The 26,161-nt window shown below is 43.9% G+C and overlaps 1 protein-coding gene across 7 annotated transcripts in view; it reads right to left on the reverse strand.

Annotated features, from left to right (window-relative positions):
- LOC140188781 (ephrin type-B receptor 2) overlaps positions 1 to 26,161 on the reverse strand; it is a 490,120-nt gene that overhangs the window by 59,285 nt on the left and 404,674 nt on the right. For 5 of the 7 annotated variants that reach the window (XM_072245411.1, XM_072245408.1, XM_072245409.1 and 2 more), the window contains one exon: positions 22,341 to 22,449. In XM_072245411.1, the coding sequence (XP_072101512.1) occupies positions 22,341 to 22,449 (109 nt within the window). Of the gene's footprint in view, positions 1 to 22,340; positions 22,450 to 26,161 lie in introns of those variants that run through there. The other 2 variants (XR_011883390.1, XR_011883388.1) reach the window with 1 other exon arrangement.

The following is a 26,161-nucleotide window of genomic DNA, read 5'->3' on the forward strand; positions in this document are numbered from 1 at the left end:
GTTCCACCCAACTTTCCAACTGATCTACGCTTGCGTATGTCTGTCAGGGTGAAGAATGCAGGACTAAAGGTGCTGTATTTAAATGCACATAATATTCGGAATAAGGTGGACGAACTCGTGGTGCAATTAGAGATTAGTCTGTATGACATTGTGGGCATCATGGAGTTGTGGCTGAAAGAAGGCCATAGTTGGGAGCTTAGTCATAGTCATAGTCATACTTTATTGATCCCAGGGGGAAATTGGTTTTCCCCCTGGGATCAGGGGGAAACTAACGTCAAAGGATATACTTTGTATCAAAGGCACAGGCAGGAAGGCACAGGCGGTGGTGTGGCTCTGTTGGTAAGAGACAGAATTACTTCTTTAGAAAGAGGTGAGATAGGGTCAGAGAATGTTGAATCTTTGTGGGTGGAGTTAAGAAATTACAAGGGTGAAAAAAACATTATGGGAATCATACATAGGCCTCAAAATAGTAGCCAAGAAGTGGGGTTGAGATAGCAAAGGAAGTTTGAAAAGGCATGTAATAAGGGTAACGTCACAACTGTAATGGGGTACTTCAATTTGCAAGGGGATTGGGAAAATCAGGTTGGTGTCAGATTGCAAGAGAGGGAGTCTGTTGAATGCCTACAAGATGGCTTTTTGGAGCAGCTTGTGCTCAAGGCTACTTGGGGAAAGGCCATCTTAGATTGGGTGCTATGTAATAACCTGGATCTTATTAGGGAGCTTAATGTAAAGGAAGCCTGAGGAGGTAGTGATCATAATGTGATTGAATTCATACTGGAATTTGACAGGGAGATGCATAAGTCACATGTATCAGTATCACAATGGAATAAAGGGAATTACGGAGGCATGAGAGAGGAGCTTGCCCAGGTGGATTAGAGGAGGATATTGGCAGGGATGAAGTCAGAACAGAGACGGCTGAAGATTCTGGGAATAGTTCACAAAGCGCAGGATAGATATGTCCCACAGAGGAAGAAGTTCTCATATGGCAGGAGTAGGCAACCATGGCTGACAAGGGAAGGAAAGTTCTGCATAAGAACCAAGAAAAGGAAATATAAGGCAGCAAAAGTGAGTTGGAAGTTGGATGATTGGGAAGTTTTTAAAATCCAATAAAAGGCAACTAAAAAAGCTATAAGGGAAAAGATGAAATATAAGGGCCGACTAGCCAATAATATAAAGCAGGATACGAAAAGTCTTTTTTTTCATACATATAAAGAGTGAGGTGATAGTTGATGTTGGACCACTGGAAAATGATGCTGGTGAGGCCAAAGAAATGGCAGATGAACTTGTTGGGTACTTTGCCTCTGTCTTCTGGGTGGAAGACACTAGCAGTGTGCCAGAGGTCTATGAGTGTTAGGGAGCAGGAGTGAGTGCCATTGCTATTACAAAGGAAAAAGTACTAGGCAAACTGAAAGGTCTTACGGGTTCTGAGAGAGGTTGCAGAAGAGATAACAGATGCATTGTTCAAGATCTTTCAAGAATCACTTGATTCTGGCATGGTCCCAGGGGAATGGAAGATTGCAAATGTTACTCCACTCTTTAAGAAGGGAGGAAGGCTAAAGAAAGGAAATTACAGCCCATTAGCCTAATCTCAATGGTTGGGAAAGTGTTGGTCTATTATTAAGGATGAGGTTTTGAGATACCTGCAAACTAGTGAGAAAATAAGTCAAAGTCAGAATGGTTTCTGTAAAAGGAAATCTTCCCTGACAGATCTGTTCTTTGAGGAAGTAACAGGCAGGCTGGACAACGGAGAGGGAGCGAATGTCATTTACTTGGATTTTCAGAAGGCATTAGATAAGGTGCCACACATGAGGCTGCTTGACATGAGGATGTTGAGGATGGAGATCCTTTAATATTCTTTGCTCAACTTTTAAAGGATACGTTTAATTCAGTATTTCCTAACGATCCTCCATTGCTCAACCACGCCCATCGTATATCGCAGCCAAAAAGAGCCTTTTCTGGTTGGTTGCCAGTGACTAGTGGTGTTCCTCAGGGGTCAGTATTGGGACTGCTGCTTTTTGCTTTGTTTGTCAATGATTCAGATAATGGAATTGATGGTTTTCGGATGATATGAAGGGCTAGGTAGTGCTGAGGAAGCAATGTGACTGCAGCAGGACTTAGACAAATTGGAAGAATGGGCAAAAAAGTGGCAAATGGAATACAGTGTCAGGAAATGTATGATAATGCATTTTAGTAAAAGGAATAATAATGTGGTCTATTATCTAAGAGGGGGAGAAGGTTCAAACATCAGAGGTGCAGAGGGACTTAGGAGTCCTCATGCAAGACTCCTTGAAGGTTAATTTACGGGTTGAGTCTGTGGTAAAGAAGGCAAATGCAATGTTGGCATCTTTTTTCCAGGGGAATAGAATATAAAAGTAAGGAGATAAAGCTGAGGCTTTAAAAGACACTAGTCAGGCCGCACAGAGTATTGTGAGCAGTTTTGGGCCCCATATCTCAGAAAGGATGTGTTGTTATTGGAGCGAGTCCAGAGGAGGTTCATGAATGAAGGGGTTAACATATCAGAAGCATTTGGCAGCTTTGGGCCTGTAGTCACTGGAATTTAGAAGAATGCATGGGGATCTCATTGAAACCTGCCGAATATTGAAAGGACTAGATAAGGTGGATGTGGAGATGATGTTCTCTCCGGTGAGGGTATCCAGAGCCAGAGGGCGCAGCCTCAAAATTGAGGGGTGACCCTTTTGCAAGAGGTAAAGGGGATTTATTTATTTTTTTAGCCAGAGAGTAGTAACTTTGTGGAATGCTCCGCTACAGACTGCAGTGGAGGCCAAGTCCGTGCACATATTTAAGGCGGAAGTTGATCGTTTCCTGATTGGTCAGGGCATCAAAGGATATGGTGAGAAGGCAGGTGTATGGGGTTGAGTGGGATCCAGGATCAGCCATGATGGAATGGTGGAGCAGACTCAATGGGTTGAATGGCCTAATTCTGCTCCTATGTCTTATGGTTTTATGGTCTCTGTAGCTGTGGGCATCCTTTCTATCGACAACTGTAATAACATTTGAGTCGTCAACTAACTGACTAAGCAGATCTTCTTTATTCATACCCAAGTTGTTAAAAAACATCACAAAGTGTAAAGGGTCCACACTGATTACTGTAGTATACCCGTGATCATCGACTTCCCCTACACTCTGCTTTGTGTCACCTTGCCAAATTAGCCTGCTCACCTTGGATCTCTTGTGCTATAACTTTAAATAAACCTGTGCAAGAGTTTGTTAAAGACAAAGAGACCTGCCTTCATGCACCTGAAGGATTAGCTGTTTTCCTCAAGTGGTTCTAGTTTTTGTTCAGCAAAAAGTCAATGTTAAAGCAAATGTATTAGCAAAGTATATACATGTCACCATATGCTACCCTGAGTTCATTTTCTTGCAGGCATTTACAAGAAAATAAGGAAATACAATTTGCATGAAAACTATACACAAACAAAGACTAACAAGCAACCAATCTGCAAAAGAAGACAAATTGTGCAAATAAAAGAAGTAAGTAATGCTGAGAACATGGGTTGTAGAGTCCTTGAAAGTAAGTCTGTTGATTGTGGAATCAGTTCAGAGTTGTGGTGGGTGAAGTTATGCACACCGGTTCAGGAGCCTGATGGTTGTAGAATAATAATGTTCCTGAAACTGGTTGTGAAAAACCCAAGACTCCCGAATCTCCTGCCTGATGGAGACAGCATTGTCTGAATGGCAGGGCTCTTTGATGATGGATTCTGCTTTCTTGTGGCAGTGCTCCTTGCAAATGTGCTCAGTGATGAGGGAGGGCTTTGCCTGTCATGTCCTGGGTTGTATCCATCACTTTCTGTAGATTTCCATACCAGGTTGCAATGCTATCAGTAAGGATATACTCAACTATGCATAACACCATAAGACCATAAGATGTAAGAGCAGAATTAAGCCATTTGGCCCATCAAATCTGTTCTGACATTTCATCATGGCTGATCCAATTTCCCTCTCAGCCCCAATTTCCTGCCTTCTCCCCATATCCCTTCATGCCCTGGCCAGTCAAGAATTTATTAACCTCTGCTTTAAACATACATAAAGACTTGGCCTCCACAGCTTCCTGTGGTAATGAATTTCACAGATTCACCACTCTCCGCCTAAAGAAATTCCTCCTCATCTCCATTCTAAAAGGAAGCCCCTCTATTCTGAGGCTGTGCCTTCTGGTGTTAGATATTCTCACCATAAGAAACATCCTCTTCACACCCATTCTATTAAGGCCTTTCATCATTCGATAGGTTTCAATGAGGCCACCTCTCATTCTTCTGAGTTCCAGTGAATACAGGCCCAGAGCCATCAAACGCTCTTCACATGACAAGCCATTCATCCTGGAATCATTTTTGTGAATATCCTCTGAACCCTGTCCAGTTTCAGAACATCTTTTCTAAGATAAGAGGCACAAAATTGCTCACAATACTCGAAATGATGCCTCACCAGTGCTTTATAAAGTCTCAGCATTACATCCTTGCTTTTATATTCTCATCCTCTTGAAATGAATGCCAACACTACATCTGTCTTTCTCACCACAGACTCAACCCGCATATTAACCTATATAAACCTTTAGGGATTCCTGCACAAGGACTTGCAAGTTCCTCTGCACCTCAGTTTTTTGTATTTTCTGTCCATTTCAAAAATAGTTAACCGTTTCATTTCTTCTACCAAAGTGCATGACCATACACTTCCGAATACTGTATTCTGTCATTTCTTTGCACTTTCTCATAATTTGGCAAAGTCTTTCTGTAGCCTGTCTACAGCCACCTCTTTCAGTGACTTACCTTTTACTTTAAGCTCTCTAATCAATTCTGGTTCATTGCACAACACCCAATCCAGAATAGCTATCCCCTAGTGGACTCAACCACAAGCTGCTCTAAAAAGCTATCTCATAGGTACTCTTGAAATTCTCCCTCATGTAACCCAGCACCAAACTGATTTTCCTAATCAATCTGCATATTGAAGTCCCCTGTGACTATTGTAACATTGCCCTTTTGTCATGCATTTTCTATTTCCCTTTGTAGTTTATAGGCCACATCCTTACTACTGTTTGGGGGTCTGTATACAACTCTCATCAGGGTATTTTTGCCCTTACAGTTCCTTAGCTCTACCACAATGATTTAACATCTTCCAATCCTATGTCACCTCTTTCTAATGATTCAATTTCATATTTTAACAACAGAGCCTTCCTGACTGTCCTTTCAATACAATGTGTATTAAGCTCTACAGAAGTTTTAGGTGATGATGTTTGTGGAGGAGATGTTCTTTCCAATCCATACCAACGGGGATCCGGTTGTACAGGGAGGTATTAAGGTTCAACAGCTCAGAGCTTATTAATTACTTTTGCTTTTGTATTGGATTTCAGCGTGTGCACTGTTTCTTTGTTAAGTAAACAAAGAAGATACCTATTCACAGGAGGTGTATATAGAGAAATGAGAATAATTATCTAAATTACTAGAAGTTAAAACTGAAAACTGAAATGAACTTTCTATGTATGCTGATTATCTGAAGCTACTGAATTATTGTTGAAAGAAGTCAGAAGAAGAAATGTTGCGCCATGAATTTACTTTGAGCTTCATGACTGTGTAGGAGGCTGGAAAGGGAGAGATCAGACTGGGATTTGGATGAAGAATTACAGTGACAGGACTGTAAAGCTGGGGAATCAGTCACAGCTGAATGAAGGCTCCCGGCCTGGTTCCCTAATAAATAGGGTACCACATCATGTACAGCAAATTTTATAAAACTGATTAAGCAGCATCTGGAGTATTGCATTTAATTCTGGATGCTCCATTATAGGGAGTTGACAAGGCTTTGCAGTTCAAAATGTTCAAGTTTAATTGTCAGTCAACCACATAGGAATACAGTCAAATGAAACAGCACTACTCCAAGGACAAGGTGCAAACCACAGTACCAGCAGTCACACACAGCACAAAGCACAAATAGCCCACATAAGCTAGTATGCACATATAAGATATCAGTAAAATACAGCCACAGAAAAAATATACTATCCAAGGCCCTAAGTCCATGAACGTTGCAGCAATCTGCAGTCGAACACAATATGACTTGTTTTCTGCTAAGTAAACACCAGGGGCAGCACCAGCTCCAGCTACACTGCCTCTGGTGGAGTGTACTGATTCCGACACCTCTCTCCTGGGTGGCTGTAAAGAGGCAACACCGCGGCATGAGGCCTAGTCCTTGCTACAACCGAGGCCAAGCAGCTCCCTCATCGTCCTCTGCTGCCAACGCTAATGAATCAGTGAATTGGACTTGCAACATTCCACATTAACAAAATCCAATGGGGGTCTTGCGATCACAAGAAAAGCAACTAAGACAATCACTTGCTTTAGAATTCACACCTCCTTTGCAAACCGACGACTCTATGATGTGGGCAGCAGCACAACCTGCACCAAGTCCAGCTCCTTCAGTTCCTCTGCCAACAAGCAACTCGCTGATGGGGTAGACCTGAGTACTCTAAGTTCTTAATGTCCAGCAGGGTCTTAGGATCATAAAAAATACGTTAAAAAGGACAGTAAGACCTTTGGTCGACCCCAGAGAAGCTGCTGTGATCAAACACGCTGCCACCTTCCTGGAAGTTCTCTGCAAAGAGAGGGTGCAGAAGAGGTTTTCAAGAATGCTGCCTGTATGTACTACAAAGGTCAGTTTGGGCAAAGTTGGGATGTTTTATCTGCAGCAACTGAGACTGAGGGGAAACCTGATATTGATGTATAAGGTTATGACAGAATCTTTTCTCCCAGCATCAAAATGACTAATAATAGGCTTGCATTTAAGTTGAGAGGAGTAAATTCAAAGTGGATATGTGTGGCAAGTTGTCACACAGAGTGGTGAGTGCCTGTAATGCACTACAGGGTTAAGGGTAATGGCAAATACGATGCAGGCACTTAGGAGGCTCTGAGATAGGTACAATGTACAGAGAATGGAAGGATAGGGACAGTGCACAGGCAGAAGCCAGTAGTTGTTACTAGTTTGATTACTCTGACACAGACATCATAGTCTGCACTGTTTTATGTTCCACGTTCAGTTACAGCAAACAGCTGGCAGGAATATACAGGTCATTTTCAGATAATCTAATGCCACAGGGATCAGTCCTGTCACACCGGTATCAATATTTAGATGCAGGCTCAAGTGAAATATGTCCATATTTGAAGTGTAATATGCTGATATGGAGGTGAGTAGCAGATTAGACTGTGACGATAATGAGAGAGGCTTCGGGAGTATATTATGTCTATATTTGATGCTGATATGGAGGTGAGTAGCAGAATAGACTGTGACAATAATGAGAGAGGCTTCAGGGGGATATCATCACCTGAAGGCAAAGCCGTGGCAGACAGAATACCATGTGAAAAAAAGCATACATCATCCACTTAAGCCCAAAATATAGAAATGCAGGGTAACTATTAAATAGGTAGATTCTGAATAGAGTAGTTAACTGGTCTTTTTTTTTTATTAAGGGCTACAGCATGGTAATAGGCCCTTCTGACCCATGTGACCAATTAACCTACTAACCTGTATGTCTTTGGAATGCAGGAGGAAACCAGAGCACCCAGAGGAAACCAACTCACGGCAAGCACATATAAAGTCCTTGCAGATGGTGGTCTTTTGAAACTGGGTCGCTGGCACTGAAATTTCATTCTGCTAACCATGAGTTTGGTTTTGCATCAGTCTTCACAGTGGAAGACACTCGCAGTCTACAAGACATTGAAGGGTGTGAGGGAAGAGAAGTGCTACTATCACAAGGGCAAAGGTACTCAAAAAGCTGAACGATCTAAGGGTATGTAAGTCACCCGGACCGGATGAACTGCACCCTGGGGTTCTGAAAGAGGTAGTAGTAGAGATTGTGGAGGCATTAGTAATGATCTTTCAAAAATCATTGGACTCTGACATGGTGCCAGAGGACTGGAAAATTGCAAATGTCACTCCACTCTTTAAGACAGGAGGGAGGCAGCAGAAAGGAAATTATAGACCAGTTAGCCTGACCTCAATCGTTGGGAAGATGTTGGAGATATTAAGGATGAGATTATGGAGTACCTGATGACGCAGGACAAGATAGAACAAAGTCAGCATGGTTTCGTTAAAGGAAAATTATTGGTATTCTTTGAGGAGATTACACATCAGATAGATAAAGGGGATGCAGTGGATGTTGTATATTTGGACTTGCCATAGAACACTACATAACAGAAAACAGGCCATTTGGCCCTTCTTGTCTGTGCCGAAACTTTATTCCACTAGTCCCATTGACCTGCACCCAATCCATAACCCTCCAGACCTCTCCCATCCATGTACTTTTCCAATTTATTCTTAAAACTTAAGAGTAAGCCCGCATTTACCACGTCAGATGGCAGCTCGTTCCACACTCCCACCACTCTCTGAGTGAAGAAGTTCTCCCTAAACCTTTCCCCTTTCACCCTAAAGCCATGTCCTCTCGTATTTATCTCTCCTAATCTAAGTGGAAAGAGCCTACTCATATTTACTCTGTCTATACCCCTCATAATTTTGTAAACCTCTATCAAATCCCCCCTCATTCTTCTACGCTCCAAGGAATAAAGTCCTAACCTGTTCAATCTTTCCCCGTAACTCAACTCCTGAAGACCCGGCAAACATCCTAGTAAATCTTTTCTGCACTTTTTCAATCTTACTGATATCCTTCCTATAGTTAGGTGACCAGAACTGCACACAATACTCCAAATTTAGCCTCATGAATGTCTTATACAACCTCACCATAACATCCCAACTCCAACACGCAATACTTTGATTCATGGATGCCAGGATGCCAAAAGCCTTCTTTACAACCCTGTCTACCTGTGACACCATTTTCAGGGAATTATGTATCTGAACTCCCAGATCCCTTTGTTCCTCTGCACTCTTCAGTGCCCCACCATTTACTGTGTATGTCCTACCTTGATTTGTCTTTCCAAAATGCAACACCTCACACTTGTCTGCATTAAATTCCATCTGCCATTTTCTGGCCCATTTTTCCAGTTGGTCCAGATCCCTCTGCAAGCTTTGAAAGCCTTCCTTGCTGTCTACAATGCCTCCAATCTTAGTGTCATCCGCAACCTTGCTGATCCAATTTACCTCATTACCATCTAGATCATTGATATAGACACCAAACAACAATGGTCCCAGCACAGAACCATGAGGCACACCACTAGTCACAGGCCTCCTGTCTGAGAAGCAATCATCCACTACTACTCTCTGTCTTCTCCCACACAGCCAATTTCGAATCCAGTTTACAATGTCTCCACGGATACCTAGTGTCCGACCTTCTGAACTAACCTCCCATGTGGGACCTTGTCAAAGGTCCATGTAGACAACATCCACAGCCTTTCCTTCATCTACTTTCTTGGTAACCTTCTCGAAAAACTCTACAAGATTCGTTAAACACGATCTACCACGCACAAAGCTATGCTGACTATCCTTAAGCAGCCCTTGGCTACCCAAATACTTGCATATCCGATCTCTCAGAACACCTTCCAATAATCTACCTACTACTGATGTCAGGCTCACCGGCCTGTAATTACTTTTGGAGCCTTTTTCAAATAACGGAACAACATGAGCTACCCTCCAATCCTCCGGCACCATACCCGTGGCAAAGGACATTTTAAATATTTCTGCCAGGGCCCCTGCAATTTCTACACCAGCCTCTCTCAAGGTCCAAGGAAATATCATATCAGGCCCGAGGGATTTATCTACCCTTATTCGCTGTAAGGCAGCAAGCACCTCCTCCTCTTTAACCTCTATATGTTCCATGACACTACTGCTTGTTTCCCTTCCTTCCATATGCCAGTTTCCTGAGTAGATACTGATGCAAAAAACTGTTTAAGATCTTCCCCATCTCGTGAGGCTCCACACGTAGATGACCACTCTGATCTTCTAGGGGACCAATTTTGTCCCTTACTATCCTTTTTCTCGTAATATACTTGTAGAAAGCCTTTGGGTTTACCTTCATGTTATTTGCCAAAGCAACTTCATGTCTTCTTTTTGCCTTCCTGATATCCTTCTTTAGTATTTTCTTACATTTTCTATACTCTTCAAGTACCTCATTTGTTCCTTGTTGCCTATACCTGCTATACATCTCTCCCTTTTTCTTAACCCGATCGCCAATATCCCTTGAAAACCAAGGTTCCCTATGCCTGTTAACTTTGCCTTTAATCCTGGCAGGAACATGCAAACTCTGCACTCTCAAAATTTCGCCTTTGAAGGCCTTCCACTTACTGAACACATCCTTGCCAGAAAACAAATTATCCTAATCCACTCTTCCTAGATTCTTACTCATTTCCGCAAAATTGGCCCTTCTCCAATTTAGAACCTCAACTTGAGGACCAGACTATCCTTATCCATAATTAACTTGAAACTAATGACATTATGGTCACTGGACCCAAAATGTTCGCCTACACATACTTCTGTCACCTGACCTGTCTGGTTCCCTAATAGGAGATCGAGTATTGCATCCTCTCTCGTAGGTACCACAATATATTGATTTAGAAAACTTTCCTGAACACATTTGACAAACTCCAAGCCATCTGGCCCTTTCATAGTATGGTAGTTCCAGTCAATATGTGGAAAGTTAAAATCCCCTACTATTACAACTTTCTGTTTCTTATATCGGTCTGCTATCTCTCTACAGATTTGCTCCTCCAATTCTCTCTGACTATTGGGCGGTCTATAATACAACCCTATTAGTATGATCACATCTTTCCCATTTTCCAGCTCCACCCATATGGCCTCTGTAGACAGGCCCTCCGGGCTGTCCTGTCTACGCACAGCTGTGATATTTTCCCTGACTAGTTATGCCACTCCTCCTCCTTTCATTCATCCCCCTCTGTCACGTCTGAAACAATGGAACCCCAGAACATTAAGCTGCCAGTCCTGCCCCTCCTGCAACCAAGTCTCACTAATAGCAATAATGTCGTAATCCCACGTGCCAATCCACGCCCTAAACTCATCTGCCTTACCTACAATACTCCTTGCATTGAAATAGATGCAACTGAGAACATTTCTATCATGTACAAACCTTTGATTTCTGTCTATACATGCAATCCTCACATGGCCTTTATCCTCCTCCACCTCACTATCTGCTCTAAACCTCTGGTTCCTCTCCCCCTGCAAATCTAGTTTAAACCCTCCGGAGCAGCACTAGCAAATCTACCCCCAAGGATGTTAGTCCCCTCCAGCTCAGGTGCAAATCGTCCCGTTGGAACAGGTCCCACCTTCCCTGGAACAAAGCCCAATTGTCCAGAAACATGAAGCCCTCCCTCCTGCACCATCTCCTTAGCCATGTATTTAGCTGCATTATCTTCCTATTTCTAGCCTCACTAGCACGTGGCACGGGTAGCAATCCTGCGATTGCAATCCTGGAGGTCCTGTCCTTTAATTTTGCAGCTAACTCCCCAAACTCTCTTTGCAGGACCTCCTCCTCCTCCCTATCCACGTCATTGGTCCCTACATGGACCACGACATCTGGCTGCTCACCCTCCTTCCTGATAATACTGAGAACTTGATCCAAGATATCATGGAATCCTGGCACAAGGCCTTTGACAAGCTGCCACACGAGGCTGCTTACCAAGTTAACAGACCATGGAATGACAGGAAAGTTACTGGCATGGTTAGAGCATTGGCTGGTAGGAGGCAGTGAGTGGAAATAAAAGGATCTTTTTCTGGTTGGCTGCCAGTGACTAGTGGTGTTCCACAGGGGTCGATGTTGGGACCGCTTCTTTTAAAGAATCAATGATTTAGATTATGGAATAGATGGCTTTGTTGCCAAGTTTGCAGATGATACGAAGATTGGTGGAGGGGCAGGTAGTGTTGAGGAAACAGGTGGGCTGTTGAAGGACTTAGACAGATTAGGAGAATGGGCAAGAGAGTGGCAAATGAAATACAATGTTGGAAAATGTATGGTAGTAGAAATAAATGTGCAGACTATTTTCTAAATAGGGAGGAAATCCTAAAATTTGAGATGCAACGGGACTTGGGAGTCCTTGTGCAGAACACACTGTAGGTTAACTTGTAGGTAGAGTTGGTGGTGAGGAAGGCAAATGCAATGTTAGTATTCATTTCAAGAGGTCTGGAATACAAGAGCAGGGATATGATGCTGAGGCTTTGTAAGGCACTGGTAAGGTCTCACCTTGAGTATTGTGAACAGTTTTGGGCTCCTCATTTTAGAAAAGATGTGCTGGAATTGGAGAGGGTCCAGAGGAGGTTCACAAGAATGCTTCCTAGACCAAGATGTTATCATATGAGCAATGTTTGCTTTTCTCTTTTTTGGGATGGAATGCTCCACCTGTCAGATCTGGGAATTCAGGATACTTGATGCTTTCCCTGATCGTGACATCTGTAGGAAGTGCATCCAACTTCAGCACCTAACTGACTGACGGCAGTTGGACGCACACAGGATTATACAGGAGGCAAAGATATTATGGACAAGACTTTTGAAGAAGTGGTCACACCCAGAGTACAGGCATTGGATAGTAGGCGGAATCAGAATCAGGTTTATTATCACTGGCATGTATCATGAAATTTGTGTAGTTCATGCAACAGCAGTTCAATGCAATACATAATATAGAAGAAATAAATAAATAAGTAAATCAATTACAGTATATGTATATTGGAGATTAAAAATCATGCAAAAACAGAGATATATATTGAAAAAGTGAGGTAGTGTTCACAGGTTCAATGTCCATTTAGGAATCTCTTGGCAAAGGAGAAGAAGCTGTTCCTGAATCACTGAACGTGTGCCTTCAGGCTTCTGTACCTCCTACCTGATGGTAACAGTGAGAAAAGGGCATGCCCTGGGTGCTGGAGGTCCTTAATAATGGACGCTGCCTTTCTGAGACACCGCTCCTTGAAGATGTCCTGGGTACTTTGTAGGCTAGTTGCCAAGATGGAGCTGACTAGATTTACAATCCTCTGCAGCTTCTTTTGGTCCCCTCCCCCCCATACCAGGCAGTGATGCAGAATGCTCTCCACGGTACCTCTATAGAAGTTTAAGAGTGTTTTTGTTGACATACCAAATCTCTTCAAACTCCTAATGTTGGGTGACTGCCAGGAATGGTTTCCTGTGTCCATTCCCCACAGCAACAGGTATATGCCTTTGGACTACTGGGGGGATGACCCATCAAAGCATGACAGCAGCTGCAAGGCTGGTGCCCATGTGGTTGGCTTTGAGGCTTGACAGGGGAATGTAAAGTCAGGCAGTGTAGTACTCGATAGGGGGACAGAAAGAAGATTCTGTGGCCGCAAAAGAGACACCAGGAGGGTGTGTTACCTCACGGATGATAGGGTTCATGACATATTGGAGCAGCTGCAGGATATTCTCAAGGGGAGGGGGATCAGCCAGAGGCTGTGGTGCATATTGGCACTGATGACATAGGCACAAAAGGAGGAGAGGCCCTGTACAGTGAGTATAAAGAGTTAGGAAAAGGGTTGAAGTGAAGGACCTCCATTGTAATCTGTGCCATGGGCGAGTGCAGGTATGAATGGGGGAAATAGAACAGATTACAACCTTGGCCGAGAGGTTTGCTCATGCTGCTTCGGTGAGTTTAAACTAGTTTTGCAGGCGGCTGAGACCCGGAGGGAAGGATCGGACTGAAAGGCAGATGTTAGGGGAGGGATTGAAAGGCAATATTGAAAAAAAAACAGGTGTGATGAATCCCGTTGTTTGAAGTTTGTATATTTTAATGCTAGGAGCATTATGGTAAGGGTGAATAACTCAGAGCATGGGTCAATACACGGAACTATGATGTTCTGGCCATTACTGAAACTTGTTTGAGAGAGGGGAAGGAATGGGTGATTAATGTACCAGTTTTTTGAAGTTTTAGAAAAGATAGAAGGGGAGGTAAAGGAGGGGGTGACATTACACTACTAATCAGGGACAATATCACAGTTGCACTCAGAGGAGACATAATGGGGAGGTCAAACACAATGTCCATTTGGATGGAACTCAGGAATAGGAAGGGTGCAATCACACGGATGAGATTGTACTACAGACCACCAAATAATCACCAGGACATTGAGCAACAGATATGAAATCAGATTAAGGAACTGTGTAAACAAATGATAGGGCTGTTGTCATGGGGGATTTCAACTTACCTTATATAAACTGGGACCCTCTTGGTGTAAAGGGTTTAGATGGGGATGAATTTGTTCAGTGTATCCAGGAAAGTTTCTTAAATCAATATGTGGATGATCCAACAACAGGAGGGGCCATACTGAACCTGGTGTTGGGTAATGAGCCATGGCCAGGAGAATGAACTTTCAGTGGTTGAACACATCTCTGTAATTTTCAGGCTAGCTATACATAGGGATGATCTTTGTGGGAGAGTTTTAATTTGGAGTAGGGCAAATTACGAGGGCATTAATTGGGTAGATATTTTCTCTGGCAAGTCCACAGCAGACATGTGGAGGGCGTTTAAAGATCAATTGCACAGAGTACAGGAAAGGTACTGTGAGAAGGAAGGACATGTATGGAAAGAAAACAGAACCTTGAATGTCCAGAGAGGTGATGAATTTAGCTAAAAACAAAAAGTATGTAAAGCTTTGAAAGTCAGGGTCAACTGAAGCACATGAGATTATAAAGAAGCCAGAAAATAATGAAAGAAGGGAATTACCAAAGCCAGGAGGGGTCATGAAAAGTCAGGTAGAATTAAGGTGAAACCTAAGGTATTCTATTTATACATCGAGAGTAAGAGGAGAACTAGGGAGAGAGTGGGACCACTCTAGGAAAAAGGGGGAATAGTAGCTCGGATGCAAAGAATGTGAGTGAGGTACCTAATGAGTAGCTTGCTTCAGTATTTACCAAGGAATACTGAAAAGGACATGGAAGACCAGGAGATAAATGCTGAGTGCATAATTACTTTAGGGTGTTTAGAGGTCAAAGAAAGGAAGTGTTGGGCCCTTGATCAGTAACTTTGTGTCCTCTCTAGGTGAGATCCCAGAGGACTATTGAGTGGCTGATTTTGTACCTCTATTTAAGAAGGGAACAAGGGAAAATCCTGGGAACTATAGACCAGTGAGTCTCACAACTGTTGTAGGGCAATTGCTGGAGAAAATTATTAGAAGTAGGATATATGTGCATTTGGAAACCCTTGGCCTAATTAGGGAAGGCAAGCGTGGTTTAGTCCATGGCAGGTCATGCCTTACCAACTTTATTGAGTTATTTGACAAGGTGGCAAAAGCGATTGATGAGGGTAGGGAAATGAATTTTGTCTACATCGATTTTAGTAAGAAGTTTGACAAAGTCCCTCATGGAACACTAATCCATAAGATTAAGGTGCATGGGATCTGCAGCGAATTGCTGTTTAGATTCAGAATTGGTTGAGGGTAGTAGTTGAAGTGTCAGTATCTCCAGTTGAACTCTGTCTTTTTGTGTGTTTCCCCCCAGCTGTCAGTCTGTGGTTTTGTATTGCTATGTGCTCCTGCTCTACTCCAGCCCCTGTATTACTGAGTACTCCGTCTCTCATCTGTTTCTCATTATTACCTGTATTGCTGCCACCTGTGTCTCATTGTGCTCCACCTATCATCTGCCTCTCTGTTTATTGCTCAGTGTATTTCAGTCCTGTGTTTTCACCTATTTGTTGCTAGATTGTGCCAGTGAATTTTCCTGAGCCTTTCCAGCATGTCTGTCTGTCAACTCTGCCTGTTTCCTGATTCTGGTTTTTGGATTTCTCTGGATGTTGTGATCTCTGCCTGAACTTTGATGCTGACTTTGTTTGCACATTGGCACTTGTTATTCAATTAACATCACTGTGTGCACAGTACTGGGTCTGCGATTAGATCCCTGCTCCAGTGTCCTAACAGTACAATCTGGCCAGAATGGATCCAGCAGACCCTGGCTGTCTGAGAGCTGCCCTGGAACAACAGGGAGTGATGCTGGGGAGACACCAGAACCAGCTGGACTCCGTGTTCAGGGCAGTGGAGTCGCTTTCTGCCAATGTAGCCGATCTTGTGGCCCAGACTCAGTCACTCCAGCTGTCCCAGAGGACCCATTAGTATTCTGCGACTGTGTCTTCTGCCCCGCCCTCTGTGGTCTTGCTCACTCCTCCTGTCCAAGAGCCCCGTCTGCCTCCTTCGGAAAAGTATTCAGGTGAGCACCGTACCTGCTGCTCTTTTCTTTCCCAATGCACCCTCATTTTTGAATTACAACCAACAACATTTCTGACTGATCGAGCGAGGGTAGCCGACGTCATCACCCAACTGTCTGGTCAGGTGAGAGAATGGGGAACAGGACTACTTTCTGCAGTAGTTTTCAGTTATTTTCTGAGGAGATGAGAGAAGTGTTTGATCGCTCCAAACATGGGAGAGAGGCTGCCCGTGAAATGCTGCACATGAACCAGGGGTGCAGATTACGCCATAGAGTTCCAGACCCTAGCCACCTCCAGCGGCTGGAACTCAGAGGCACAGTACGACAGCTTCCTGAGCAGCCTCTCTAAAGACATCAAAGTTGAGCTGGTCACCCAGGACCTTCCTGCCACCTTTGAAGCCCTGGTGGATTTGGCCATCCATATTGATGTTCGCCTTCAGCAGTGCCGCAGGGAGGGGTTTCAGAGGGTCCCTGGGGGCATAGTGCGAGTTCCAACCTCCTCATCAGTCTACATTGCCCTGACGTTTGCCCCCATCTACAATTCCTGTTCCAAAGCCCGAAGCTATGAAGGTTGATTGTACCCGCCTGATGCCCACTGAAAGACAAAGGAAAATCAGCACCCGTTCCTGTCTGTACTGTGGCCAACCAGACCACTTAATCTCCACCTGCCCAGTAAAAGCCAAGCGCTCACCAGTAGGATGAGGAGTACTAGTGAGCGTGACCCCTGTCCGGCCCTCCTTGACACCACTCGCTTTCATACCTGCTTCTCTGGAGTGGAGCGTCCAACACCGAGCAGTCTCCATCTTGGTCGATTCTGGTGCGGAGGGGTGTTTTATCGATTCCGGCTGGCTGCCCAGTGGGGATTACCCACGTCTACTTTCTAGTCACCATTAATAGCCAATGCCTTGAACAGTCAGAGACTGGCTAACATCACCCATGTCACGGCCCCAGTGAGTCTCAGTTTATCCGGCAACCATCATGAACAGTTAACCCTTTATGTTATTGACTCTCCTCAAGCTCCCATCGTCCTGGGCCATCCCTGGTTAGTTAAACACAACCCCCACATTGACTCGCTCAGTCATAAGATTGTAGTCTGGAGCCCATTCTGTCACTCCCATTGCCTCCACCATGCTCAGATCCCCTTGTCTCCAAGCCTAGATCCCTCCAAGGAATTTCCTGACCTTGGTGTCATCCCTCCTGAATACATGGACCTCAAGGCTGTGTTCAGCAAGTCCCGGGCAATTTCCCTGCCACCTCATCGTCCATTTGATTGTGCTATTGACCTCTTGCCTGGCATATCTCCCCCAAGGGGTCGCCTGTATTCCCTGTCCATACCTGAAACAGAAGCCATGAATAAGTACATTCAAGAGTCTCTGGCTGCAGGCATCATCCAGCCATCTTCCTCCCCTGCTGGTGCTGGTTTTTTCCATGCATTGATTACCGGGGACTGAATGAAGTCACTGTTAACAACTGATGCCCTCTTCCACTCATGACCTCGGCATTTGAACTATACAAGGAGCCTCAGTTTTCACCAAGCTTGATCTCCGTAATATCTATCATTTTGTCCGCATCCGCGAAGGGGACAAGTGGAAGACGGCCTTCAACACCACCCCAGGCCATTACGAGTATCTGGTCATGCCATTCGGTCTCACCAATGCCTCTGCTGTCTTCCAAGCCTTGGTAAATGATGTTCTCAGGGTCATTCTAAACCAATTTGTTTTTGTGTATCTTGACAACATTTTGATTTTTTTTTCCCCTCTAAGTCCCTTGCTGAAAACACAGGTCACGTCCACAGAGTTCTCCAGTGCCTTCTCGAGAACCAGCTCTTTGTGAAGGCTGAGAAATGTGAGTTTTGTCACAATACCGTCTCCTTCCTGGGGTATGTAATTTCAGGTGGTTCCATTCAGATGGGCCAATAGGAGGTCAAGGTGGTGGTCGTATGGCCCCAACCCTTGACTCGTCAGGAGTTGCAACGCTTCTTGAGCTTTGCTAACTTCTATCGCCGCTTCATCAGAAATTACAGTACACTGGCTGCACCACTCACTGCTCTTACCTCATCGGCTGTCAGATTCTCCTGGTCCCCCTGCTGCTGAAAACGCATTCTCTGATCTGAAGCAACGTTTCACCTCTGCCCCCATCCTGATTCAACCAGATACTGACCGGCAGTTCATTGTGGAGGTGAATGCGTCTGACATTGGTGTAGGAGCTGTTCTCTCTCAGCACTCAGCCAAGGATGAGAAGGTACACCCCTGCACCACCTTCTCTCACCACCTCACTCCCACGGAGTGGAATGACTATGTCGGAAACCGGGAGAGGGTTGCCGGATAAACCGGGAGCTCTGGAGGAGTGGAGGCAAAGGTGCCATTCTTAGCCTGGACTGATCACAAGAATCTGGAATATATCCATATGGCCGAGCATCTCAACTCCCGTCAAGCTCGTTGATCCCTGTTTTTCTCAAGATTCAACTTTACTCTTTCCTTCTGCCCCAGTTCCAAGAATGGAAAATGTAATGCCCTCCCCCAAAGATTTCCTTCTTCTGAGACCCCTGGGGTCCCCAGTGTCATTCTCCTTGCTCAATGTCTCGTGGGTGTAGTGCAATGGGACATTGAATCCATTGTGCAAGCTGCCCAACAGAGCAAGGCAGCCCTTAGTCATTGCCCCACTGACCGTGTTTATGTTCCCAGCTCTGTCTGCTCACAGGTATTGCAGTGGGGTTATTCTTCCGTTATCCTATCACCCTGGAACCAAGCATACTCAGGCCTTCATTAGTCCACAGTTCTGGTGGCTCTCCATGGGAGCTGACATCCGCAACTCTGTCTCAGCCTGCTCAGTCTGTGCTCAAGGCAAGAACTCTAACCGGTCACCTGCTGGTCTGCTACAACCCCTGTCTATCCCCAAGAGACCCTGGTCCCACATTGTCCTGGATTTTGTCACCGGTCTTCCCCCAGCTGATGGTAATACCACCATTCTCACAGTAGTTGATCAATTCTTTAAGTCTGTACACTTCATTCCTTTACCTAAACTCCCCTTGGTCAAAGAAACAGCCAAATTACTAGTACTGCATGTTTTTTAAATTACATGGTTTACCTGTAGATGTTGTGTCAGACAGGGGCTCTCAATTCACATCCAGCTTCTGATGGGCATTCTGTAATCTTCTGGGTGCCTCTGAATCTGTCTTCAGGATTCCACCCACAGACCAATGGCTAGACCGAGCGGGCCAACCAACAGCTAGAGGCTGTATTGCAGTGTCTGGTCTCCCAGAACCCCTCCGCAGCTACCCTGGGCCGAGTATACCATAAACTCTCATCCACCGGTCTGTTCTCTTTTCGAGTGTTGCCTTGGCTACCAGTCTCCACCGTTTCCTGCCCAGGAGGAGGTTGGCATTCCATCTGCCGAGGGATTCATCTGCCATTGTCAGTGGACATGGAGGTGCACTCGCTCTGCCCTTCTGCTAGGATCAAGCTGACCGCCATTGCTCCAAGACCCCACGTTACCACCAGGGACAGCATGTGTGGCTTTCAACCCGAGACTTGCCCATCAAGGTGGATTCCTGCAAGCTTGCTCCTCGCTTCATCAGCCCCTTTCCCATCGTTAAATTCATCAGCCCTGCTGCCGTCTGTCTCAAGCTCCCCTCCACTCTCCGCCATATTCATCCCACCTTCGATGAGTCCCGTATCAAGCCTTTCATGAGCCACCCCCTGTGTCCTGTCCCCCCCCTCCTCCACAGCTTATTGATGGGTCAGAGGCTTTCACGGTGCGTCAACTGCTGGATGTTCGTCGCTGGGGCCATGGCCTTCAGTACCTCGTGGACTGGGAGGGCTTCGGTTCTGAGGAGAGGTGTTGGGTCCCGGCCTGTAACATCCTGGTCCCCTCCCTCATCAGGGACTATCTTCACCAGCACCCAGCTCTACCTGCTGTGATGCCAGGAGGTGTCTGTTGGAGGGGGGTGTACTGTCTGTACCTCCAGTTGAACTCTGTCTTTTTGTGTTTTTTCCCCCTGGCTGTCCGTCTGTGGTTTTGTATTGCCATGTGCTCCTGCTCGACTCCAGCCCCTGTATTACTGAGTACTCCGTCTCTCATCTGCTTCTTATTATTACCTGTATTGCTGCCACCTGTGTCTCATTGTGCTCCACCTATCATCTGCCTCTCTGTTTATTGCTCAGTGTATTTTAGTCCTGTGTTTTCACCTGTTTGTTGCTAGATTGTGCCAGTGAATTTTCCTGAGCCTTTCCAGCATTTGTCTCTGTACACTGTCTGTCTGAATATCAATTCTGCCTGTTTCCTGATTCTGGTTTTTGGATTTTTCTGGATGTTTTGATCTCTGCCTGAACTTTGACATTGACTTTGTTTGCACCTTGAGATTTGTTACTCAATTAATATCACTGGGTCTGTGATTGGATCCCTGCTCCGGCGCCCTGACATGAAGGGACTTATTTGAGGTGGAGGTCTGTAATTAGTGGAGCTCCGCAGGGATCTGCACTGGGACCTCTGCTGTTGGTGATGTATCTAAATGACCTGATTGAAAATGTAGATGGGTGGATTAATAAATTTGTGGATGATACCAAGATTGGTGGAGTTGTGGATAGTGTAGAAGACTGGCAAAGAACACTGCACAATATAGATTGGTTGCAGATCTGGGCAGAGTAATGGCAGATGGAGTTTAATGCAGATAAATGGGGGGCTGCACTTTGGGAAGGTAAATACAAGGAGACAGTACACTGTTAAGGGCAAGGACCTTAAACAGTGCTGCTGAGCAGAGAGGACATGGCATCCAAGTTCATAGCTCCTTGAAAATGGCTACACAGGCCGATAAGGTGAATAAGAAGGCTTATTATGGAATGCTTGCTTTTGTTAGTCAAGGCATTGAATTCAAAAGTCAAGTTGGGAGGTAATGCTGCAACTTTATAAAGCTCTGGTTAGCCCATATCTGGATTATTGTGTACAGTTCTGGTCAGCCCACCATAGGAAGGATGTTGAGGCTTTGGAGAGGGTGCAGAAGAGGTTCACCAGATGCTGCCTGGCTTAGAGAGAATGTGCTATCACAAGAGGCTGGATAAACTTGGGTTGTTTTCTCTGGAGCCTCAGAGGCTGAGGGGAGATCTGATAGAGGTTTAAGATTGAGAGGCATAGATAGTGGACAGAGTATCTATTTCCCAGGGGAGAAATGTGTAATACCAGAGGGCATGCATTGAAAGTGAGAGGCGGTATGTTCAAGAGGGATTTGAGGGTAAGTTTTTTACTCAGTGGTGGATGACTGGTATGGTAGTAGCAGCAAATGCATTAGATGTTTGGATAGGCACATGCATGTAAGGAAGGAGGAGGAACATGGAGATGGTGTAGGTAGGACATATTAGCATTTGGGTGTTTTTGATTTGCTTTTTAGCTGGTTTGGCTCAACATTGTGGGCCGAATAGCCTGTTCCTGTGCTGTAGTTTTCTAGGTAAGCAACATATGGAGTACTGAGGGTGCAGAGGTGACTCAACAGATTGTTTTGAAGGGAGGAGACTGTTTCCATGAGGAAGGATTGCCAATGCTGAGATTGTGGAATAAAAGAATCTGGGAAGAGACTAGTTCCACAGTAAAGCTCTAATAAGCTGCTATCAGACAATTTCCTGCAGTGCCCACAAACTCACTTGGCAAGTCACAGGAAGCAGCAAGAACCAAATTTGCTCTTAGCACAGATTCGTAACTGGAGGCATCTATTTAATAGAGAGAAAGATTTCAAAGGAACAAAGAAAATATTCCTTCTTTCAAGCAATGGTGGGAACATAGAGCCCACTGTCTGCAAGGGTGGTGACAGGAAAACCTACATCATGTTTAAACATACCTGGAGGAGCACTTAATGATCTTAAAGCCACAGTGCAACAGACTAAAACAAGGAAGTAAGATTGATCTAAAGTTAATTGTTGGGCAACATTGGCATGGTGGGCTGACTCGTCTCTGTCTGTGCTAAAAACATTTTTGATTCTACAGAGCAGTTAAGTGGGAGACTAAGTATCGACCATGAAGCAATCCCACAGAGCAACAAAGTCTCTATCAATGCAACAAGTTTTCATTAATCAGAGCATGTAGAAAGTCAAGGAAGAAATCTGAGCAGTTCCTGCATCAAACTAAATTCAATGGCTAAAAGCCATTGAAAAACATGAATATTGTTATTAGTTTTCAAAGGAAAGCACATTGTATTAGCCAGAGTTCTAAATTTTATAAAGTGTTATGCATTACAGAGTAGATAGATCCTTTGAGTTACCTGTTGCAAACGATGAAAATGATTAAAACAGCGATTATGAAGACCAGGCCAGCAGCTGCTGATCCAATGATAAGAGGAAGTTTCTCCTGAAGGCTGCTCTGGTATTCCGCTGCAAACAAAAACAAACACATTAAATGGGTTGTTCGTACAAACAGCCAGATTTAATGCAATTTCCTGAAGAATTTTTAATACATGATCTAACCACATTTTAGCACAGGGCTGAATCTGCCGGCTGGAGCTGGCAGTCGGTTCCACTTGCTGTCAGGTGAGGTTTGTGACTGCCAGTGCTCACTGTGTGACAGATGGCAAAATATCTGTCATTCAGCTGAATTACTGGAGTCCAATGGCAGTGACAGAAAGGAAAAGCAAGATCTTTGAGTGACTGTGGGTCTGTTAATGATGAGAGTTGTTAGATTGGGCTGTGAAATTGTTATTTTTCTTGTAGTTTAAGTATCCTATGCTTGCTTGAGTTTATATATAATCACCTATGTACATGTAATTGTCTTAGTAATTACAGTTCAGTAGCTTCTGTATTTTTCAAGAAACTTACTAGCTTTCAGTAGCTGTTGTCAAACCATTTGAATCTGGCTATGTTATAGGTTGTTATCACTGGAATTTGTGTTATCTCTAGTCTGAGATATGAGATGGCCATGACTACTTTTTCCTTTGTCTTTCCTTTGTTCTCTCATCTCTCACTCTTTGCTTGTTCTTTGTTCTTCTAACATTTAATAAAATAATTGTAAGCAACAATTTTATGCCTCATTCTAGACTTCTGAAGAACTTTTTGATGTAAAAGTATCAGGATCCAACAGGTTCAATGGGGTTTTTAATTTTTGGTGTCTAACTTCCTGAAGCATAAATTTATCATTTGGATATAGATGGAGGTTGTATGGGAAAGATGTTGCAAGTGACACAAACATTGTGAGTAATACTGGTTCATCATGAATGTTAGACTATAGGAAAATAGAAATATCTGGTTGAGTGGAGAAATGGCAAATGTAATTTGACTCAGAAGTGGATACAGATAGAGTAAGTGAATGGACAAGAAGACCATTCTGTTGATGCGGGATCTTGTGGAAAAGTGCAAGGCCATACACTCTGAAAGGGTAATCATTTTGCTCTGTCATTCCCTTCACAGGTAAAGCCCTCCCAACCACTGAGCACATCTACACGAAGCATTGCTGTAGAAAAGCAGCATCCATCAAAGATCCTCACTACCCAGGCCGTGCTGTTTTCTCGCTGCTGTCATCAGGTGCCTCAGGACTTGCAGCACCAGGCTCAAGAACAGTTACAGCCCCTCAACCATCACGCTCTTGAACACAAGGGGTTAACTACACTCATTCTATTTCTGGTGTTCCCACAACTTTAAGGACTCTATCTTGTTATTTTATGCTCTTGTTATTTATTGCTATTTATTTATGTTTGCATTTGCACAGTTTATTGTTCATTGAACCAGTTTACAGTTACTGTTCTACATATTTGCCAAGTATGCCCACAGGAAAAGGAATCTCAGGGTTGTATGTGGTGACATGTACATACTCTGATAATACATTTTACTTTGAACAGAGTCAGTCTACAAAGGGCTCTGAGAGTCCAAGTACATGACAATCAAAAGGCTAGCACTGCAGTTACAGCAAGTTTTACAGAAAAATGATGGAATGTTGAAAGAGATTGGAGCATAAACATAGGAAATTTTAAAACTCACTTTACAAGCTATGAACACTGCTGGGGTACAGAGTAGGAAGAAGGATGCATTGGCGGTACAGTGGGGAAGGCTCACTCTACTGACACCTGGAATGCTGGGGGACTAAACAGATTAGCTTGCACCCACAGGAGTTTAGATACCAAGAGGTGATCTTTAAGATATATTGATCTGATAGATGAATGCTGAGATTGCTTTCCCTCCTGAGGGTATTAAGAACTAAGAAGTATAGTTACAAAATAAGCTCTCACACATTTAAAAAGGAATATCTTCTGACACATCATGAATCTTGGGAATTCCCTATCCAAAGATCTGTGAAGGCAGGGTCACTGTACTAAGGCACAGAGCATAGCAGACATTTGACCTGCATGAGTGTCTACTGTAAAGGGAAAAGTTTACTACTGTCTACCTTTATCCTTGCCCCTTGTGACATTGTTTAACTCTATCAAGTCCCTTTCAGTCTTCTCTCCTCCAAGGAAAACAAACCCAGCCTATCCAGTCTCCCCTCAAAAGGGAAGCATTCCAATATCCAGGCGAATTTTTTCAATACTCTCTCAAAGCAATCATGTCCTTTCCATATCATGACAACCAAGGCTACACTAAACATTCCAATTATGGCTTCACCAGTGTTTATAAATCTTTACCATAAACTCCATTCTTCAATTCTATATCCCCTGTTAATGAAAGCCAGCATTCCAAACACCATCTTTACTCTCCTTCCTAACTGTGTTGCCAGTTTCATGGATCTTTGGATTTGTATACAAAGGTTTCCCTGTTTCTCGATACTCCCTAAGGCCCTACCATTCACTGTGTTTGTTCTACTGTTAGATGACCTCCAAAATGCATCATTTCACATTTATCAGGGTGAAACTCCATCTGTCTTTGCTTTGTCCTCTGTATCAGCTGATCAATATCTTTTTGTAGCATATCCTTCTCACATCTACATCACAAATTTTGGTGTCATCTGCAGACATACTAATTGTACTTGCTACATAGCATTGACATTGTTTATGTGCTTAACAACAGTGAGATCCCTATCACAGGCTCCCAAATACAAAAGCAATACTCTACCCATCACCAAAACAACTTTCCACCAAACTTCCAGCATAAGTTTCTCGAAGGTAGCAGAACAAGTCAACAAGGTGGTTACACTGACATAAGGATTGTTTTGTTTATTAGCCTGGCCATTACGTAGAAGAACATGATGCTTATGCTGGAACAGTAAACACAAATTAGATTCACGTTGAGCATTCCATACAGTTCTGGTCACACAGCACAGAAAAGATGCGATTACACTGTAGTGGGTGCAGAGAATATATGTGATAGAAAAACTGGATCAGGTAGTGTTTCCATTGAAACAGAGATCTTAGAGGATAGTTCAGGTCTCTAAAATGGCAAGGTCAATAGGAAGGATTAATTTCCATTTCCAGAGGGGTCAAAGTCCAGGGGGCATAAATTAATGTTCTTGTAGAAGGATTAGCGGGGACAAGAGGAACGAGTTTCTCACAGAAGATGGAACTTGCTGCAAAATAATGTCATTGTTGGAAACCGGACATACAAATTACTAAATAACTGCAGGTGAAGCATCTTGGAGACTGAAGTAAGCTGGTTGGCTTGGCTGAAGTTGAGAGGGGTTAGAACAGATAAGGATATCTTGGGAAGTGAACTCTACTTGCCTAACTTTAAGTGTGCTAGCTGCTTGCAGAACTCAACTGAAAAATACATAAAACATAAAACAGTACCACACAGGAACAGGCCCTTTTACTCAATGTCTCTTTGCTGACCATAACATCAAATTAAAATAGTCCCAACTGCCTGCACGATTCATATCCCTCCATTCCCTGCCCATTCATTTGCCTGTCTAAATTCTTCTTAAAAGCCATGATTATACCTGCTTCTATCACTGGCAGCACATTCCAGGCATCGGCTGCTCTTTGTGTAAAATAAACTTATCTCACACATCTCATTTAAATTTCCTGCCTCTCACCTTACATATCATGTCCTCTAATATTTGACATTTCTATCCTGGGAAAAAGACTATCTACCCTCTCTATACCTCTCATAATTTTTAAAGCCTCTATCAGGTCTCCCCTTAGTCTTCGCTGCTTCAGAGAAAATT

Source organism: Mobula birostris, chromosome 27, assembly GCF_030028105.1.
Source record: "Mobula birostris isolate sMobBir1 chromosome 27, sMobBir1.hap1, whole genome shotgun sequence".
NCBI classification, from domain to species: Eukaryota; Metazoa; Chordata; class Chondrichthyes; order Myliobatiformes; family Myliobatidae; genus Mobula; species Mobula birostris.